The sequence below is a fragment of the Fusarium proliferatum genome (genome assembly GCF_900067095.1).
Source record: "Fusarium proliferatum ET1 genome assembly, contig: FPRO_scaffold001, whole genome shotgun sequence".
Taxonomy (NCBI): Eukaryota; Fungi; Ascomycota; class Sordariomycetes; order Hypocreales; family Nectriaceae; genus Fusarium; species Fusarium proliferatum.
In genome coordinates, this window is record NW_022194790.1 from 1284746 (window position 1) to 1304968 (window position 20223).

General features: G+C 49.2%; 7 protein-coding genes and 1 non-coding gene across 8 annotated transcripts; 3 read left to right on the top strand and 5 right to left on the bottom strand.

Annotated features, from left to right (window-relative positions):
• Positions 1–572: 572 nt before the first annotated feature.
• On the bottom strand, positions 573–4831 carry FPRO_01653 (uncharacterized protein; the record flags this gene model as incomplete). Its single annotated transcript, XM_031229084.1, has 4 exons — positions 573–1344; positions 1395–2550; positions 2603–2935; positions 2989–4831. 4 exons carry the CDS (start codon positions 4829–4831, stop codon positions 573–575), a joined length of 4104 nt encoding a protein of 1367 aa, XP_031074820.1.
• Positions 4832–7133: 2302 nt separating this feature from the next.
• On the top strand, positions 7134–7421 carry FPRO_01652 (uncharacterized protein; the record flags this gene model as incomplete). Its single annotated transcript, XM_031229095.1, has 1 exon — positions 7134–7421. One exon carries the CDS (start codon positions 7134–7136, stop codon positions 7419–7421), a length of 288 nt encoding a protein of 95 aa, XP_031074821.1.
• Positions 7422–8315: 894 nt separating this feature from the next.
• FPRO_01651 (uncharacterized protein) lies at positions 8316–9591 on the bottom strand (the record flags this gene model as incomplete). Its single annotated transcript, XM_031229106.1, has 2 exons — positions 8316–9358; positions 9414–9591. The coding sequence occupies 2 exons, from the start codon at positions 9589–9591 to the stop codon at positions 8316–8318; spliced, it is 1221 nt and encodes a 406-aa protein (XP_031074822.1).
• Positions 9592–10092: 501 nt separating this feature from the next.
• FPRO_01650 (uncharacterized protein) lies at positions 10093–11067 on the bottom strand (the record flags this gene model as incomplete). The annotated part of the gene is made up of 4 exons (XM_031229117.1): positions 10093–10646; positions 10697–10831; positions 10883–10985; positions 11035–11067. 4 exons carry the CDS (start codon positions 11065–11067, stop codon positions 10093–10095), a joined length of 825 nt encoding a protein of 274 aa, XP_031074823.1.
• A 1581-nt stretch (positions 11068–12648) lies between these two features.
• rrna37 lies at positions 12649–12764 on the top strand. Its single transcript, XR_004093499.1, has one exon. It is a non-coding gene; the product is annotated as a ribosomal RNA (ribosomal RNA).
• Positions 12765–13285: 521 nt separating this feature from the next.
• FPRO_01649 (uncharacterized protein) lies at positions 13286–14023 on the top strand (the record flags this gene model as incomplete). The annotated part of the gene is made up of 1 exon (XM_031229128.1): positions 13286–14023. The coding sequence occupies one exon, from the start codon at positions 13286–13288 to the stop codon at positions 14021–14023; it is 738 nt and encodes a 245-aa protein (XP_031074824.1).
• Positions 14024–14414: 391 nt separating this feature from the next.
• Positions 14415–17779, bottom strand: FPRO_01648 (uncharacterized protein; the record flags this gene model as incomplete). Its single annotated transcript, XM_031229139.1, has 4 exons — positions 14415–14622; positions 14673–17462; positions 17522–17707; positions 17763–17779. The coding sequence occupies 4 exons, from the start codon at positions 17777–17779 to the stop codon at positions 14415–14417; spliced, it is 3201 nt and encodes a 1066-aa protein (XP_031074825.1).
• A 736-nt stretch (positions 17780–18515) lies between these two features.
• On the bottom strand, positions 18516–19577 carry FPRO_01647 (uncharacterized protein; the record flags this gene model as incomplete). Its single annotated transcript, XM_031229151.1, has 2 exons — positions 18516–19195; positions 19250–19577. The coding sequence occupies 2 exons, from the start codon at positions 19575–19577 to the stop codon at positions 18516–18518; spliced, it is 1008 nt and encodes a 335-aa protein (XP_031074826.1).
• Between the last annotated feature and the right edge of the window lie 646 nt (positions 19578–20223).

Sequence of the window (20223 nt, forward strand, 5' to 3'; positions counted from 1 at the left end):
TAAAGAGTCAAAAAAGGTATCATCGATCCATCCCATCATTCATTCATGTTCCTGCTGTTTCGTACGTAACAAAAAACTTAATCCTTTCAACTATTTATCTTCCCAGTCCATAATCCATAGATGTGTATTTTTGCCAAAGCATGTACAGGCAATCAGAAAGGTCCTCCCGTTTTTCTTTTTGCCAGAATGCTGGAACCCGTCCGTCTATAGATGATAAAAGACAAAACACGCAACAATAGGAGCACAAAAATTCAGAACATCATGGCCTGAGTGTGTTCTCCACTGATTCTTCTGCTCGCTAGATGTGAGCGGTATCCCGTTTCAACGCCATTTCCACCGTGTGTAATGCAATCAATGCCTGCATGCTTTTGTTGCCAATGCTGTAGCCGAAAGAAGAGTTTAAAAATGAATCCGCGCTTATCGGAGAGGGGGTTCTGTGAGTGATTGTGGGTATTGTTTCCCACTGTGGGCGAGGTTAGATCGGCGATCCAGCAATAACATGTTTCAATAGTTTCGGTCGCGATGAACCGATCGGTTGTTGGTTCCAGGGCCCGGCCGATAGTTTTATTAGTTTATCGACGTGTCGTCGACTGATTCTCGCTCTTCAACCTGTTGACGTTCTCTTCGGTCAACGAATCTCCGGTCTGTAGTTCGTGGTATGAGTTCCTCCGATAGCTTGACGACCCCCCTGCAGCGTCGATGAGTTTTGTCTCTTGTAGCCTGTTAGACCATTCAGTCTCTCCTTCTGGTCGTCGGACCTGCACTGCCAACCCGGTAGAATCAAAGGGTGACGGCTCGTTCTGGTATCCGTTGGTGGTCAACGGCCGAGGTGTGATGGGGCTGCCATTGATCTCCTCAGATGTTTGCGGCATGTCATTGTCATCGATGCCAATGTTCGGAATATCAGCATTGTCGCAGTGCTCGCTCATCTCTGAACAGTCTGAGGCAGTAGGGTCTGGTGTCGCCGATGTCCGACGTCGAGAGTGGCACCATCGTAAAAGCATCTTCTCCAAGATAACACCTCGAACTGGCTTGGCGAGATAATCATCCATCCCAGCTTTGGTGCATTTTTCACGATCACCCTGGATAGCCGATGCCGTCATGGCCACAATCGGCACATCTTGAACCAAAGGCTTGTAAGGCATGTGATGTCTTAGAAGATGAGTGCACTTGTAGCCATCGATGATGGGCATCTGTACATCCATGAGGATGATATCTGGCTTCTGTTTGATACCTTTTTGAACACCAGCAAGGTACTCCAGGGCTTCCTTGCCGTTCCAAGCAGCCGTCACTTGGAAACCGAGTTTGCCAATGGTTTTCGTAGCAATCTTCTGGTTGATAGGACTTGGGCTGGTTAGCTTGATAGTGTCTTCCAGAGTCATCTTGATACTTACTTATCTTCCACCACCAAAACGTGGATCTTAGCTCTTTCTGATGCGGGAAGTTCTTGGTCTGGGCTTGACGTCGATGATATGCCGAAGCGAGTCCGACGTGATCCCGTATTGTTGGCCTGCATTCCGTCGAAGGGCGGAGGGGTGCCAACAATCTGGTCGTATTCTGAACTGTTGCAAGACAGGCTAAGTTCAGACTGAAGCCGGTCAGGGATGGCACCAGCATTAGCGAGGCCAGCCTCAGCCGGGCCGCTTGGTTTATTGAAAGGGATCCAGAAGGTTGCTCGAGTTCCAACGCCAACATTCGATTCGAGCGAGATACGGCCATGCATGAGGTCGAGTAAGTTCTTACAGATGGTCAAACCTAGCCCAGTACCACCAAACCGTCGGGCGGTTGAGGCATCACCTTGGCTAAAAGGCTGAAAAAGCTTCTTGCGAACATCGTCCTGAATACCAATTCCCGAATCTTCAACCGAAAATCGAACCTCGATAGACTCCGAGGTCTCTTTCTCTGCCGTAACTGAAAATCTGACGTATCCTTGATTGGTGAATTTAATGCTGTTGGTAAGAAGATTGGTCAGGATCTGCCGCACACGTCCAGGGTCACCAATGACCACCAAATCGTTTTCGATGCCATCTCCGATATCTGATTGAAAATCGAGGTTCTTTCGTTCAACAGCAAACTGAAGCATTCTCCCCACTTCCTTAACTATATGAGATAAGGAGAATTGTACCTCTTCGATATCCAACCGCCCAGACTCCACCTTCGAGAAGTCTAGAATGTCATTGATAACGGTCAACAGAGATGTTGCCGAGCTCTGAATGTTTTCGACATATTCTTGTTGCTCTGCGTCCAATTGCATTCCGCTAAGTAATTCGGCCATCCCTAACACACCAGTGATGGGTGTTCGGATTTCGTGAGACATATTGGCGAGAAATTGACTCTTGAGTCTATTGGCCTCCTTGGCAGCTGCTTCGTTCGCCATCGCCCTTCGCTTTTCTTTGGACTGCTTCTCCAGCGCTTCCTCGCGGACTTTCAGTTCGGTAACGTCCATGATTACACCAATGACCCCTTCGATATACGTATCGTTCTTCGCACCTCCTTCTTGTGGCCTTTTGCCAAACATGGGAAGGAAACGAGTTCGGTACCAACGATCGTCTACTTTAGGTTAGCAAAGCTTGTCGAGATCAAGTTTGGTGCCTATCCTTACCAATGCCGTGTTCCTTGAGGTCTTCGGTAGCTTTTCCGTCAAGCAGTAACTCTATAGGTTCAAGGAATTCAGGGCGTTCTCCGTCTGCCAGTTGCGCTGTCAAGCGATTGAAGACAGTATACATATTCTCTCCAATGAACCACCTCGTTCCATCATGGTTCTCCTCGTGAGTGTTGTTCCAGATCAATGCGCCTTCGAGCATTGTAACCCTTCGTTTGGGGTCAACCGTAAAAATGGTAACATGAGAGTGGGCAATGACGCTAAGAAGTTGTTGTCGTGTGCGTTTCGCGCTCATCTTGGTTTGGATACTTTCGTGGACATCGGTACAGGTTCCTGTGAAACGGATGGTCAGTCCCGAGATTTCAACTTAATCGATCAAAACTTACCAAACCACTTCTCGACTTCCCCGGTTTCTTTGTTACGCTGAGGCAGTGCCCGGCCGAGATACCAACGCCAGTTACCATCTTTACTCTGGCACCGGTATTCCGTCACGTAACTATCGCCCGTATTCAATGAGTGTTGCCATCTCCGGTGTGCTTCAGGAAGATCATCGGGGTGAAAAGCGTTCACCCATGACTTGCCAAGACTGTTCTCTGGAGTGAGCCCTGTGTAGGTGTAAAAGCGAGTATTCCAGAAGTCGACCATGCCATCAGGCGTTGCTGTCCATACCAGTTGAGGCATTGTGTCGCAAATGAGCTTGAAACGCTCTTCATCCCGCTCTTTTATTTGTGTGATCTCTTCTGTCATGACAGTAACGTCCCGTCCAGTAACTACACCGGCGAGAAACTCGCCAGTGGAATCGTCCCGAATAGCCTCACCAAGGACATCGTAAATCCGCTTATTTCTGTTTTCGTCATACATGCCAACACGGAATCCGCTGAAGGGCTTCTCCGTCTTGAGCAACTTGCAAATAGGCATGTCTTCAACCGCAAAGCGCTCCGAGAAGTCCTCAGTGTAAATGTGCCAATACCGCATGAGATCAAAGCCATTAAGAGATGTATCGAGCGGGGCTTCTTTCTCAAAGAGTTTCCGAGCAGCCGTGTTGGGAAAGGTGACACTACCATCTTTCCACATTGCTAAAATGGGCATTTGGGTATTGTTGAGCAGTGCATCTTTCATCAACAGCATTTTTTGCAGAAGAGAAGGCGTACTTGAATGGGTTGCGGCAGAAGGGGGCCCCATTGGTGGGAAAGGGCTAGATGACATAGTGACAATTCCTGGGCTATGAAATGATGGTGAATTCGAATCTCGACTTGACGCAACCGAGGACGGGTTTGAATGAGCAATGGATTTGCGCTCGGCAGCTTCGAGGATACTCGGTCTCGCAATGGGTCGTTTCGTGCTATGAAGAGTGGATGACGGGGATTCCGTGCTGGTAAAGGTGAGTGTGAAGAACGTCTGATGATCTTCGAGTTCCCATATTGTAATAATCATCTTAGCATATACCTGACAATCCGATTCTTTAGGGTTATAGCGGCCATCAAACGCTGTCTTGTTGCCATTTTTGCGGGTGATAACAACTTCCACGATGGAGTCTTGCGTTTTACGCGCGGGTGGGCTTGGTGCCCTCTCGGGGAGAGGCATTGTGCTTGCGGTTGGCGTCTCATCGCCGCCAGACTGTGATGATCGTCGTGGATCCCTTGCTGCAACTCGCACGCCCATTTCATCCACCTGAGAATCGAGGAAAGCCTCCCACGTTGCCCACACAGGCTGTCCATCCTGGAGGATATCAACACCGACTTGAGACAAGGTCTGGCCGCGAAGGCTTTCGATAGTCGGCAGAGTATCCTCTTCATCCGAATCTTCCGTAATGAGTCCTAGCATTCGGCCCATTGCTTCGTTGGCCAGGACGACGGTCTTGAGATTATTAAGAACGAGGGTTGGTACCGGCAAGTACTGCATTGCAGAGAATGCAAGCTGGCCAGGAGATATACTAGGCATGGCTAGGCGAAAGGGGCTTTGCGAAGGTGAGCGCGAAGCATCTCCCAAATCCCTGAGGAAACGTCCCCCGGCAAATGGTCGTGGGGTGGCATCATGGCCCTTGATATCATTGACCAAGTCGAAAGTGGCTCTCGGTCGCACATTGTCAAATGTGGTCGGAACAGGAGCTTGGATTTGATTTTGATGTGATTCGGAGCAAGCCAAGGGAAAGCCGGTGTCGTGCACAGCTGCTGCGGGCCTAATAGCTCGAGTTTGGCTGCTCTCACGAGGTTGTTCGGGAGGGCTCATATCGGTGCTGCGTTATAAGTCATGGAGAGTGAACGCCGTTCCGTGCGAGTTGAGTATTAAAGGATAAACAAATGATGAGGAGCCGAACAACAGAATGGCAAGGGAGAGTAAATATTCAGAGTTGCAAGTTGTGAATGCACTGGTCGTAGGCGAAGGAAGCGATGGCCGGGGCGTCAGCGGTCTCGACCTTGAGACAAGGTCCAAAAGAAAGCAATCAGTGGAGTTGATCTACTTCGAATCGACAAGTGACCAGCGACGGGGAATTGGCATGGCGCAGAGAGGGAAAAGTGCCGTAAAGGTCAGGCAATCCGTGGCTCAAGTCTAGCTAGTCTTGGGACGGCGTCGACGGAGGCGGGATTAGACTTTGAAGGGCGTGTTAAGACGGTTTACTCGTTTGGGTCAGGAACGGGAGGGAGGTTAATGGTAGGGCGAGTTACGAGAAGTTGATGTCTTTGTAAACAAAACAAGTATGATATACCACGTTTTGGTGTGCCTGAACCGGGAAGCCAGTGGACGAACGAGACAGCTCAGCTGAGATGGCAATGTAAACCGTAAAGCTGGAATAGAGATGACAGCTTTAGCAGGATGAGCTGGAAGCCCAGGCTTGAGGTGGAGAAGACCGGCCTTCTACAACAAAAGTCAAGGTTGAATCAGATGTTGGTGTAAGAGAAGATACAGGCAGAGGAAGGGAAAATAAAACATTCGAGGTTTTTCTTGTGCAACAGCGTTGAAAGGAATAGGTATTGATTTTCACTCCAAGCCGCGAAGGAAAGCAGTCGACACCCAAGGACAGGAAGGACCCTGAATTGACACACCTCCCGTCACCTTCCTCCTGTGCCGGGGTACGTGATAGGATAGGCAAGAGCTGGTGCCACCACCAACACAATGAGCGAGCGAGCGAGCGAGGGACAAGCGGGCGGGGTCTCACAACCTTCAGCAGTGGAGGGTTCTTACGGGGGTCTAAAGCCCTGTTGGTAGTCGCTTAGGTCCCCTCTCAGCGCCTCACAGAGGGTCTGGGGGGCAAGGCGTGCGGATCCTCTCCACTGAGAGGTGCTGTAGAGTGGGGCGGTTGAAGCCGGCTGCTCACCTAAGAGAGCGCCGCGGCGTTGTCCAGGGTCGGGATCGCCTCCACAGCCGGGCCCACTTCACCCTCCCTTGTTCTTGAAATGCCGATCGAGCATGAGAATGGCATGGCATGCATGGCTCCAGTCGCAAGCCCTGATTTCTGCGGTGAACAGTTCTTCAACGAAAGACCTTGTCTCGAAATGGGCACAGACTCGATCGCTGAAGATTCATCGTGAACCTCGGAAACGCACAATAACATGCGATCCCGATGCCGCAATGTCAAAATCGATCATCACATCTAAGAGAGCCCAGAATCGTAAACTAGGTCGCTTTAGCTCTGGCGTGTCAGTATACTGTAGAGCTGCTCCTGCTCGCCAACATGGGAGACCCCGGCTAGTCTGTTACATCTTGAGGTTAAGGAAGCACAGTACTGGACAGTACAACAAGCACAACAAGTCCAACTGAATACAAAGACCAACAGCCCAGCCTTATGCAGAGACGGAGCCGAATCGGACAAGATAACCTTACCGTAGCCGATTGCGGTCACGGTTGCACAAAACTCGATGCTATGCGAGCACGTTTCTTCGATCGATCAACAAGCTTCAAACATGTGCCCGAAGACCAATTCAGTCAAGAGAATAAGGCGGCCTAATCTACAGTAAGTACAAGGGCCATCCCGTGGGAATGGTAGCCTCGATCCCCGCAACCACAGGCAGGGCAGGGCAGAAACAGAAACAGACCAGAGTTGATGAAGGTGACGGAAGTCTGTTGATCCGTGTCATCCGCCCGACTTTGGGGCTGCGGAACCACGAGAGTTACCTTTCCACATCGGCCTCCTCCTCTGGAACCCTGACCTCAGATTGGCCATATTGGACATTTTAAACATGATCCTGATCATCATCATGAGGATTTTTGAATTGACCGTTGCAACATAGCGTCTAACCAACGCCCTCCTCCGCAGCCATCCAATTCATTCGCAGACCTACCTACCCTATCACGGGACGAGTTGTTTGTCATTTGCCCACCATCAAAAGCGGGAGCTCCTCGACGCTAGAGATTCCATAATCTCGGCACAATCAATCAATACCTTACCGGTACCCAATGAGACTATTTTCGATCAGACTCAAAACATTGAATCCTTCAAGGCATCACCGCCTCGTCAGTACATATGTTTGCTGTCAACTGATTTGAACAATATGGCATATGGGTCCCTGGCGCACAACGCTTTTGTTACAGTATGTACAACACTATCTCGCCTGATGTGGTTACATTTGCACTCGCATCTCCATCCACGCTGATGCTGGCTTTGGACGAGTTTCCCCACTTCCAAGGGATGGATGTGCTGCACGACACAGGAGATCGCGGGAACCGACGAATGAGGTGTTGCGGCCTTTCAGGCACCACGCAGACACTTTCACTTTTTGCATTTCAATGTTGGGGACACAAAGATGGTGACTATAAAACCGAGTCGTTCCGATTCCAACGGGTTTATAATTACTCATCAAGTTTCACTGCTTGTCCTTGATCAGCTAGCCGTTGAGGGCAACAAATGTGCCTGGTTTAGCAACTGGGCTGGAATCTACTCTGCCAGCTGGCAGCTAATAAAGCGGTTGTGTTACGATGAAATGCACAATTATCCTCCCACAGATGCATTCCGGACAGTTAGCTGCATACTGCCGCCGTCTATTTGTGGTTGTATCGAGTGGTCTGGCCTTGAGTCGATCGGCATCTAGACCTTATGGCCAAGCCCAGAATTGATTCCAGCATGAAAAACTCCGGTGTCATTTGCACATCCGCATTTCAAATCACCAACTTCCATTCACGCAGGAAGATGCAAACACATCAATCTCTTGGCATGCCAACTAAACCCAAGCAGGAACCGCAAAGGCATCTCGCAGATGCATCCTATAGCATTTTCATGCAGGATACCTGACAGTTACTTGCTGCACCCTTCTGCTTGGCTGTTCCTCATCAGCCGCTTCAAGCGTAAGCACTTCTTTTTCCTCCATCTTTTGTTGTTTCACCCGAATGCCTCTGTCCCCAACCCGCCCGGTTTCTGCTAGGGTCTAATTGTTACAAGCTCCGATGGCGTCCAAGCCCGCCTTGCAGATCATCTCCAGTTCCAATCGGCGCCTTTCCGGATTCTGCAAAGTCTCATTAATATCATCTTTTTTTCTCTTGGGAATCTCAATACGATCTTGGTTGACCTGGCCCCTGCGTCTTGGCCTCGCTCCAGAGGAAAAAAAAACCCGCACTTGATATAGCTTGAGACTGTCGCAGACTTAATCCTTAAAGACCAAGACCCAGCGTCTATGAAGTCATTATTGATCGACAACCAAGACACGAGAAACAAGGGTTCAAGACTTTGATTCGCTCTGGTTCGTATTTTTGACCAACCGCTGCGCAATTCTCAAACTAACTATCGTGAATTGTCCTTGATTTTCCCACATGTCGAACAAGTCCACCACTGCTTTTCCATCACCGTCCCACAAAAACTACATTCCCACATCTGCGGTCCCGACGATGCAGCCTCTTGACCTGTGACTCTTGGCCTTGAATTCCGCGATGTTGTGGCAGACTTCTGCCGATCTCGTGGCGGACTCGAAGTCGTCAAGTCAATAACAGCAGGTTGCGATACTGGCGATCTGGATCGGCGGTTGTTCTTAACCTGTTGTGACCTTGGACTCATCTCGGACCGCTCCATCCCACAGGCGTCACAACATAGATAGTTAGCAGGATTGTGCAGAGTACAAGTGCTGCATGTCCAGCCTGGAGGCTCTCTAGACCTCTCCGAACTACCACCAGGTACCCTATGCGGGATTACTGATCCGCCTCCATTTCCAGTTGGGTTGTCCGCCGTGGGAGCGATGTAAGAGTTGCCGTATTCGACAGATTTGTCTTCTTGCACTAGTTCCCACAGGGCTTGAGCTATGGCTGCATCATTAGCCTCGTCTTCTTCGGCCTGTGTTCGAAAACCGTTCTTTGTGGCATTGTCTGAAATGTTGCGAATTTGAGTTTCGCTGAGGTTATCTGTACCGCAACCCTTGAGGATCCTGCTCCGCCGCTCGGCAGCATCCGCAATTACTCTCCGAATATCTTCACCTGGCCGAGGAGCAGAGCCCCCTAGACGTTTGCCTGATCCAGTACCGGGGCGAGCTCGTCGCTTCTCTGCAGCCTCTCGTGCCACTCGACGAGCTTCAAGGGGTGGTATTCTTGAGCCTCCAAGACGCCGCCCCTCTGAGAGGAAGCCTTCTCCAGTGTACCCTTTAAGAACCAGACCCTCGTGCTCATCTCTGAGCTGATCCCAAAGAGCATGAAACTTGGCATCGTGAGGGCCATGGACTATGTGCGACAACTCGTGTAGCATTGTATCGACAACACTTTCGATAGGCATAAACTGGTTTTTATCCCCAGCATGTCGCAAACGAAGACATATCTTGGCTCCTCGGTTGATATTAAGACCTATAAACTACATTTAATATGGTCGATGACCCGGAGAAGTTCATCTGGGGCCTACCTAAAAGATTATGTTGTTCAGGATAGAACTCTGCCAACTCTCGGACTTTCCAGTTGCGCGCTCGCATTATAGGCTTCACAAGGGAAGCTACTTTCTTCAAGGTCTGCAGGGCATCGTTCGCTCTGGGAAGCTTGGCCAAGTGGCTATAAGACAACACGAGTGCATCGTGTTCGGGCATGATGATGTCGTGCTTTTGCAGGGTAAGTTGTGGTGGTTTCACGATCGATGCAGGTGTTTCAGTGCGATAGAGATGGAAGAAATGACTTCATGAGCTAGGTATCATCTAGAATGCAATCTTGATGTAATACAAAAGGATTCATCATATTCAGGAAGTAAATATTTTGCAGAAACCGCTGGAGGTCAATAGGCCACGTAAAGTCTAGGTGCCTTGGGCTTTATTGCCCCTGGGGCAAGTGATTGCATGAGACTTGAACAATTCGCAGTTACAGACGCTGACGCAAGTCGCCTAGAAATTTCCGAGCTTCACTGACGTGACTGACTAATCATCACCACTTACATTCTTACGGCCGGGCATCGTTCTTGAAGATCCTCACAATGATACACCGATATCGGTGGAGCTTTAATACCACTAACAAGATTTCTATCAAGATGGAGAGGCGTTTCATTTTGACGTTTCCCCATGCTACAGTTACCATCAGTCATAGCTCATGGTTCACCACTATTCAGGCTTCCGGGCTACGCCTCTGAGCCTCACATAATGTATCGTTTCCCCACCAGAAGGATTACGGCAGACCTCCCTCAGCACCCCCACGCATTCCTGCACAGCTTCCTCCCTCTCCTTCTCATCTAAGATGGCATCTAAGAACTGACTTGCCATGAGTCTAATCCAACCCTCAACACCGCCTTTGTCAGTTGGTGTTGGCCGCCACTCCCGCTCAGCCCGTTCAACAACGAAGCCTGCGTCTTGCAGCGCCTTTGTGACCCATGCTTCGTCAGGGAAGAACCATGGATCAGCTGCAAGAGCGGCTTCCATACCAATGCGGCGACCAACAGCACTAAGAGCAGCAGTTCGCATTTCAGAAACGTTACCGAAACCGCCCATCTCGAAGACGAATGAACCACCAGGGGCCAGTGAAGCGTAGACACCCTTGAAGAATTGAGCACGAGTATCTTCTGGGCGGAGAATCCAGTGCATAGCTGCATTGGAAAATACCTTGGTAAAAGCTCCTTTTTGTAATTCTGGCTTAGAGACGAGCTGCGTAGCATCCAAGACTACAAATGGTCAGTGAATCAGGGATAAGCAGTTAGGTTGGTTGGCTTACCATCAAAGGTAGCGTTCTGAGAACCTTTGCACAGTTCTCTGGCAGCTTCAATCATGGAAGCCGAGCTATCAACGCCATGCATCGAACCGCTTCCCTGTGCCAAGATCTTTGCGAACTCGGCATTCAAGATGCCGTCTACACGATCAGTCTCAGGTCTATGGTCCAAGTTGAGACTCAAGTACATACCTCCACATCCGATATCAAGTAGGACATCGTCTTTCTGTAAATCAAGCCATTGAACAACTTTTGTTGCTAGCTTGGGGACAAAAGAAGCTGAGTGCTGATAAGCCTGGATTTGGTGTAAGTGTGAAGCTCCCCCAACGACAAAGCATACGCACGTTGGTAGACCATCTATCTTTCTGATCGGCCATCGTTGCGATTGTGAAGAGTGTGAATTATCTGAATGAATCCAAGAGAACGAAACAAGAGGATTTACTGCCTCTTTATACCTGGGTTGCTTACATGGGAATAATCAAGAACGGTGCCTACGGTGCCGGAGCTACCGCCGAGATCGGAGCACTCAAGGTTGGAACCCCAAGAACGTGCATGATAATCGGATATAGAGGTTTAAGGATTGGTGCTGCGTCTTTGCGGACTTGGGCACGGAAATTGTGTCTTTTGTTTCTTATTCGGCGATTATACAAGGTTTTGTTAGAAAATGTGGATTCTGATGCTTACTTGTATCTATACCAGTATAGCATGATCCGAGCTGGACTCGTAAGTCTCATGAGATACTATTTTCCTTCTCCATGTTTGGTACCCCGCGGTGGGGTTACATTGATGGCCTGTCACTTACACGGTTGTGTTTCATTGAGACAAAGGCGTGTCTCGAAAGTAAAACAATGTGCCCTATCAGGTCATGCCTGTGAACCAATGCATACCACGTCGGAGGGCCAAATGAAAAGACCCTGCTCCTGGCGAAGAAAGGTTGTTGGTGGAGGTGTCTCTGAATATGGAGAATGCCAAAATCGGTTATACTGATGGTTTTCTCCATCTTTCTTCTATCCCTATCAGCCAACCTTTTCTCGTCTGATCGTAGTATGAGATACTCTCTGGGAGAGGCAAGAAACTTAGGATCTCTACCGCAAGTAATAAAAAGACTTACGTAAGTTTGGCATATCTTAACGTCAGAAGTCTTCTTTCTCTCCGAGGGCGCCCAATTGCCGATAGTATGGGACTCGCTGTGAGTAGAAACACTGCTATTAGTGATTTGAGTTTTGCGTACCTAGTTCGAGTAATCCTCGGCATGATACGGAAGCGCACCTTGGACCTTGGTGATATACTGACATGCTTCAAGTCTCTTTCATATCGTCACTTGAACAACCAATCACTGTTCACCCCTCAGGCTGTATTGTATTCGTCTGCCACTGTTCATACTCTGGCTGCCACTGTGATGGGTGCGAACAGTCTACGTGCATCTCTAACGCTAGTTAAAATACGTATTTCGTCTTCAAGTTCCATCCAACACAGACAATTTCAGATCTATCCATCTTACAACACCTTGAAATCATCGACGAACTCGATAACCCATTAAATACCAAGCCCCTCGCAGAAAACAAAATAGAGAAAAATAACATAAATCATCGTGTGTCGCGAAGAAGTCGCTTATGCCCCGAATGTTGGGCCACGATCATCCTTGAAATGGAGGCATTGCGGACCTTATATTAACTCAGATCCAAAAGCAGTTCGGAGTAATAGTGATCATTTGATCCAACCTGTCGCATACTTTGTGTCTCACGATCTTGGAGTCGTTCAAGATGTTTGTAGCTCACTAACACCTTAGACTTGTCCGAACGAGAGCTGCTCCAGCAAGGCACCAGTTGGGAGCGGAGAAAGTCCTGAAAGGCGAGCTTTATGAGACAAAAGGTAAATTACGAGAAAATTAAGGAGCCATTGAGTATGCTACCTGCATTCACCTTCATTTTGCTGTTGTGCTTCTCGATCTGTCACATACGACCACAGCTCGTGGAGAATACGGGGTCCCGTCTGCTCCCCCAGAGTCAAGCCGCGAAGCGCCGGATTAGTAGTTGGGTCGGTGACGACCAGCGAATACCTGGTGTTGTATGTTCTTTTGCTTCGCTTATTCGTTATATTTTTGGTGGTTTGAAGCAGTATTGTGGTGGTGGTGAGATTTTGTTGTCTTGCGTCAGTCGCTCATCATTGACAGAAACTCAGAAACAAGAAACCCCCAGAAACAATGATTGAAATAAGAGACAACTTGATACCTTGCCAGACTTCGCTTCCAATCGAATTCAATTCCGTTGTAAATGGTCCAGGCCATGGTTAAGAGCCAGTGGCTACATGTTCTCCAGCGAATCATGTCTTTGTCCTCACATAGCAACTCGCTGCCACTGTCACTGCTACTCATTGTTCAGTGTGCCACTGTTTCTTCAAGTCTCAGCTGTGGACTTTACAGTGTTCGTTGTCCAATAGTTCAGCTCTGTCCTCTCATAGAATGCTAGTTCCCAAACCCTCCCCCTTCCTTACACATGCCCTTCAGGAATCAACCACTTGTCCATACCTGAAACACAGTTGTTATCGCAATACTTCGGAACGAACTCCCGGGAACCACGGAAAATACCACAGAAAATGTGTCAAGAGGTCGTCCAGCAATGCTGCCATTGTGGTGACAACATTGGTATCTATATCAACCCTTGTCACAGCTGGTACGTCGATGCACAAGTGGCTAACCGCGAGCGACGACATATCCCGCCAGCATGGGACTGTGATTTTCGTATGAAACAGTTCCAGCCTATGCTCACAGGCTGTCCCAATAATGACATATGCCTCTCGTGGTTTGGAAACATCCTCCCAGGTTTTGGGAACGCCCGGAATGAGGGTCCCGAGATGAAGTTGGCCCGCGAGTTTGTCGCTCATGAGAAGTTGGAGGAATGGGAGGATCAGTTTGCTCGTGAGTACTTTCAGAAGAAGCCTATTCCTCCTCGCAAGAAGCCCGAGAGTTTTATGTTCTTGATTCGCCAGGATATGATGGGAGACCTTGAATCCGTCACGTCTTTCGACAGTCTCGAGTCTGCAGATACCGATACAGATACAGACTATGGAGAAGGGAGTAATCAACATGGCAATGAAGATAGTTATGATGCTGACAGCGAGAACTCAACTCAAGAAAACGAGGGTTTCAACGATGCCGCCTCCGACGAGACCTCTGAGGTTGACCCCGAAGATATGTTCTACGGCGATGTCATTGACCGTACCCGCGATATGGAACCCAAACCCAGTCGAGCATATCTCGGGCCGGCCGTCTCTATCATGAACTTGTTCTTGTCTATGATGGACCTGGGACGTGATGGCGATTTTGTTGAATAAGAGGAGTTTCTGGGAACGACATTTGGGCGTCCTTTTGAAGGATAGACTTAGGCTTCCCTAGTGGAAGAATGAAGGTACTTACCTGGCATTAGATGTAGAGAATTTGCTGTTTTGGTTATGAGACCATATAGCTTTGTAACTGTAACACAGCAACAAGTTGATACCCCTGATTTCTGCACAGATATCATGGCTTAAGTGAAAGTATTTGTGATGCAAGCTATCTTCCCACTCATGTAAAGTCTGAGTGGCATCCTAAATCAACCATCAACGCTCCTCCTTAGTCGGTAAAATGCAGTCATATTGAAGCAGTATATTGATTAAACACGTCTGTCTATCGAGAAAAACGCCGTTCCATGTGCCAAACCCAACTTTAGGATATTCTTCATCACACTCACGCCGACTTTTTCACCCTCTTGCTCTTCTTCTTCTTCTCGCCAAATGCCTCCTCATACACCTCCGCCGCTGTCTGGCCGCCGGCCTTTCTCTTTTGCTTGGCTGACTTTACACTGACCACGGGATTTGACTTGCCCTGCTTTGTCGCACTCAGTACCTGTTTTTCCGCCTCTTCCCAAGCAGGAGTATCTCCCTCAATCTCATATCTATTTTTTGTTAGCAGATGTCCTTGCATGTGTATCTCAGTGAAGCTTACTGGTCAAGGGGTAAAGAGTCAATGAGCTCTCTTTGCTTCTTCTTGAGCTCCCTCATCGCTTCGTCACCACCCTCCTCAAGTTCGTCGTCCAATGTTGTAGCCAGAGGAACGTAACGCTCATCGACGATCTCATCGTCGTGTGCGCCACTAGCATTCTCGCGACTCACACCAAGACGTTCAACCTTGGGAAGTTCCGCACCCACAGCTTCGGAGACGAGACCGGCGAAGTGTTTAGTAACCTTTCGCATCATCTTAATGAACATGGCAAGGGCTTGAGAGGTGGACATATTGATCTCCTGGGCAACCACATCGATATCTTTGCGCTGCAGACCAAGAGCCAGCATGACGGCCTGCTGGACTCCTGATAAGGTAACATCTCCCTTGATGCGTCCTGTAAAATAGAGTTGGGCGATGGTTGGAACGAGATCGAGAACAACGTGGTAGTCAAGCATGTTGTTGGCATATGACTCGAGTCGCTTCAGGTCGAAAGGGCTCATATAGATATCAAGATCAGCCTTGGTCAATGGTTGAACTTCAACTGAGTCCAGCTGCGCTCCCAACTTGGCGGCCTCGTCGATACTAAGGGCAGTGATAGGAGTGAATGTGCGGAACTGGTAAGACAGGAGGGACAGGAAACGCTTCTGGAAATCTCTAGAGAAAGCGCCGAGCCAGCTTCGGTCCTCACTGTTCTCAAGCGGCCGCAGCATGACACACGTGTGCTCACCAGTCAGATCGTTGGCAGTTTGTCTTAAGTAGACGGGCGCGAACGAGGCCTTCTTCCAGAATTTGTGAAGGGGCTGAGTCAATCCGTAGCTAACACCAACATAGTCGAGTCGCTCGGGTTTCTTCTCTGACAGCTTGGCGAACAAGGGAGGCATCTTATTGATATCCCGAACCTTGATGTCATCGTCGAGCAAGTTGGCGTTAGCGAGCTCAGCATCAGTAACTCGAGTCATTGTCTCCTCCATAATCTGATCCTCATCTTCAGACAGATTGGCGAATCGCCCCTCGTAGTAGTCAACGAGCAGTTCCAAAGCCTTGGAACCGTATCCCATTGAAACATACTCAGGGTTTGTGGCAATACGAACAACTCGGGCACCAGATAGGGAAGCAAATTCCTCATCCTGGAATTGCTGGCTGACAAGCCAAGGAATGAGATCACCAGATGGTCGCTGCCCTCGGCTCAGACTGTTAAGGACGCTCTGCCTGCTGATCTTTCCTTCTAGCGAAACCTGAATGACACACAGAGGCTCGGGTAGTCTGGAGCTGTCCTCTGAAACGGGAGGAACAAGAACGAAGAGCTCGTGTGCGGGGGCATCACTCATGAGTTGAAGGTCGTCTGGCGAGTTCTTGTAGTGACTAGCTACGTACAACGCAACCATTTGCTGAAGGAACTTCTCGGAGACAGGGTGGAAGGAGAATAAAGTATCTCGGTTGACGTTCAAGAGCTGACATTGTGTAGGGTCGGGGCATCCGTTGATATTCGACTTAGCCTTGGGCAGAGTCGCGTCGAGGCAGAGAACCGTGTTGAGCCACTTCTCAACAGCATCTCCCTGGGCATATCGAATAGGCTCAGACAAGGTAATCTCTCGCAGCTTTCGTCCCGCCTGAAACTCCTCGGTCTTTGAGGTCTTACCAGTTGATCGATCAGTGATCTCCATGCCCTCGCCAGCTGTGGTAGCAGTGCGCGACTGGTCTCGCAACTGTTTGATGAGCTTGAGAGAAAGAGACCGACCTGTACCCTCATAACCGTTGATGGTAGAAGCCATGAAGACAAGATAAGGGCCCATGAGCTTCTTCACAAGAGGCAGAGGAATAGCCGCAGCCTCATCGATAACCACCAACTCGGCCTGCCCTAACACGTGTGCATCTTGAGGTCGAATGTACTGAATGGTCTGTCTGTGCTGTCGGTGAATGTTGACTCGAACAATGGCCTTGTTGAAGTCGGGGTTTGTACTCTGAATAATAGAGTAATCGGCGTGGTCAGCATAGCCCAACTCGTCAAAACCCTTGAAGACAAACTCAAACAGAGTCTTCAAGTTCTCAGGCGAGGGGGAGGTAATAAAAATGTTGCTGTATCCATACGCAACAGCAGCTGCGACAGCGACACCCATAGCCGCAGACTTTCCACGACCACGAGCAGCGGTAAGAGTAACTGTGCTCCGTAGGGTTTTCTCAGCGATGGCATCTGTGAATGTGATAAGAGCCTTGGCCTGGTCAACAGTCTTGGCGAGAGAAATAAGAGGTCCTACGGGCTGTCGTCCCTCGTTCTGCTCCTTCATAGCCTCAAGCTCAATTTGCGACTCTGTCTTGGGATTGTCGAGGTCCGGAGGAGGAAGCTTCTTCACACCCTTTCCACCTGAGATAGGGAGAACGTTCATCTCGTCATCAATAACCAAGCAAGAGTTGCAGCTTCCCAGAGAGAGAATAAATCGCTCGTTGAAACGGGCCACTACATCGTCGTGGGCCTCTGTCCTATAACGCGAGTGGACATCCATTGACAGGCTGTAAAGCTGCTTCAAACTGTTCATGCCCTTGAGGAGCAAAACAACCAATCCACCACCCTCGACAGTTTCGATCGTTCGGGCGAGAATATTGGGGGTAATGGCCTCGAAGTCCTGGAGAATGCACATGCCGAAGGTCTGACCTAGGATCTTGTCGGTCTCCTTATAGTAGGTATATCGGATATTGTGTAGCGATACGAACAGCTCAAAGGGGTCCTCGGTATTGGCTTCTCGAATTCCTCGCTTGATCTCCTTCTTGATCTTTTGCTCGCGCTTCTTTCGGTGACTGCAAAGCTTGGGTTAGCTTTGTCGCATCAAGGAAAGAGATTGTCAAGATCTACTAACCTGGTGAAGCCCAAGAGCTTGTTCTTGTAAGCCCAGAGAACTGATTTGTTCTGCTTGATATCAAACTGGGACATGATATAATGCAGACGCACGATCACGTCCTTCGACCTGTCTCCCACCACGACGAAGAAGCTTCTCTTCTTTTCCTGCAGGCCATTTTGAATGAGCGCTGGAATGCGCGAGTCACTATAACGATGTCAGTTGAAGAGACTCAGGGCCACATAATAGTATTAACACTTACACCGCCTTGCGCTGCATCTTTTCAGGTTCTTCTTCAGATCAATTGTTCTGAAAATACGCTGGCGCAAATGCGATCTCGTTTTCGAGGTGGGACCCAGCGCCTCAAAAATCCAAAATTTTGGCGGTCGATAAGTTTCTGCCGGGCGGTGAACTTCGGTAAGATAGGTTGGAGTGGGGCCTCTACCGAACCAAGCTTGAGTCACTGAGAACTCCAGAGGCTGAATATAGTGGCGCTCAGTCTTTAAGAGGTTGTTTATAGTCTGAGGGACATGAATGTAAAATACCTTGGCCAATTTTGATTGACTTTGTAACTCACGAGATGTTTCTTTGACCCATTTGAGGCTTTCGATATGAGCTATATGACTCTTACCGCATTACTAACATATTCTTGACATATCAGTCACAACACATGAGCTTTTGATATCAAAATCGACGTTACTTGAACCTAAATTGCCTCTGTTTGAGGACCAACAGGTGAATTGTACAGCTATTTATACATGACTCGCGTATCTGAGACTGAGGTCATCACGGAAGATATCTCAACCATTTGGAAATGATGCTTGTTACTTGCGCGAGTCTATGGAAACATAAGAAAAGTCTCAAAGCGCAATGCCACAGCCCAAACTCAAAGTGAGAGATCTTCTTCTTCAATGCCCAGACACCACGAATGAAAAATGTCCTTCGATATGCCCCGTATGCGAGAGATCAAAATGAGGAACATGACTCCAACAACCAGGGAAATATGTACATTTGTCTAAGTTCGATCCAACTTGCGTCGCAGGACTCGTGTCCTCTTCATAAGCTTCTTGTACTTCTTCTTTTTCATCCTGAGCTTTCGTTGTCGTTTCACGCTGATGGCGTGCATGTCTCGGCGGCCCTGGGCCTCGTCGAACTTGAGCTGGCGAAGGGCCAGACGCTCGAGGAAGCTTCGCGGTTGGTTGTCCTGCACAATCTGAGGGCTGTGGGCCATGATACGGACTTGACCATCCGGATCGATGGACTCCTCGATGGTGAAAAGAGCCTTGTACATCCGGTGTTGGGGAACATCCTCGGCGGCTTCGATATCGGCAACGGCACTATCTGCCTGACCAGCAGCCTGGGGTTGAGGCAGAGGTGGAGGACGGAAAGGCAGGAATTCACCTGACATGGTGTCGATCTGGAGATACATGCTGGACTCGGTACCATCGGGGTTCTTGATATCAACCTTGTGCATTCCTTCCTGGCCCTCGTGTCCTCCACCAATGGTCATCTGAGCCATAGGCCCTTCCAACTGTTCGATAGCGCTGGAGAGAGTGGAATCTGTATCAGCCATCTTGTTGCTTCTGTTTCGGGAGGCAAAGATGGAGGCGAAGTGCTCATCGGAAACCGCTCGGGGCATGGTCTGGGTGACCGAGATGGGCCTGTGTAGTGAGAAGAAACTTGATAGCCCCAGAGCTGCGACAATTAGCAACCGTCCCTCCTATGAGCGATGTATATCCAAATCTTTACCTTCTTGTGACATGTGATGCGTGTTGGGAACGCTTGGCAACTTTCTGATGGAAGCCGCTCGATCGGAAGCATCCTTGCTGCTCTTTCGCTTTCGCTTCTCATTGCCAGACTTTGGTGATGTAGCAGCAGGCACCGACTGGCCAGCTGAGATCTCGTTGGCTCCGTTGTCAGATTTCGAAGGTTTTGAAGAAGAACATCGTCGCTGCTGATTTCGAACAAAGACGGGAGTGGTCTTTGAAGTGGCTGAGGCAAGGACGGAAACGACACCGGTCTGAGGGGTCGAGGAGACGGCTGAGGAGACGACTCGGCGCACAGAAGAAGGCAACATGATGTGCTACCAGGCGCAGAGGAGCCGCTGCGTGAGAGAGAGGAGGAGAGGGCGGGTTTGAGGGTCAGGATGAGTTCCTGATGTTGTTCGGTTCTATCTACAAAACCCGGATTTGGCCGCTTGGGAAAAGGCTGCGCTGCGATGGGCCAACGTACTGACGCTAACTATTTGTGGCCTAAGGCAGCGATAACGGCTTTGATGAGTTGAGGACATAAAAAGCATCACATTCAAAGATTGGGCAGAGAGCTAAAATATAAGAATCTACCGGTCGTATATTTCAGCAATTGTCTAGGTTCTTGACTATAAGCCAATAATACTGTCATCTTTCTCCTACTCTGTTTTTGGCTAAGCAAACCACTCATGTGACCCGTTCAAGCCAACTCATGAGACGTTCATGATCCAGTTTGTACCGTGCTTTTGTCTATCAGCCTATCACTGTCCTAAACATGGAACATACCCCAACCAATGCACCCAGTTTCATCACGGGGCTTCTCCGCAGTTTCGACAGGGCAGCATCTACAGTGACTCAAAATGGCGGAGACCGAAAGCTACAGCGGCTATCATGGCCTTTACCCCTCTGAGTTCGATCAACTTCCGATGGACAACTCGGAGATCGATTGCCGCTTTCTCATGAGTCTTGGCAGTC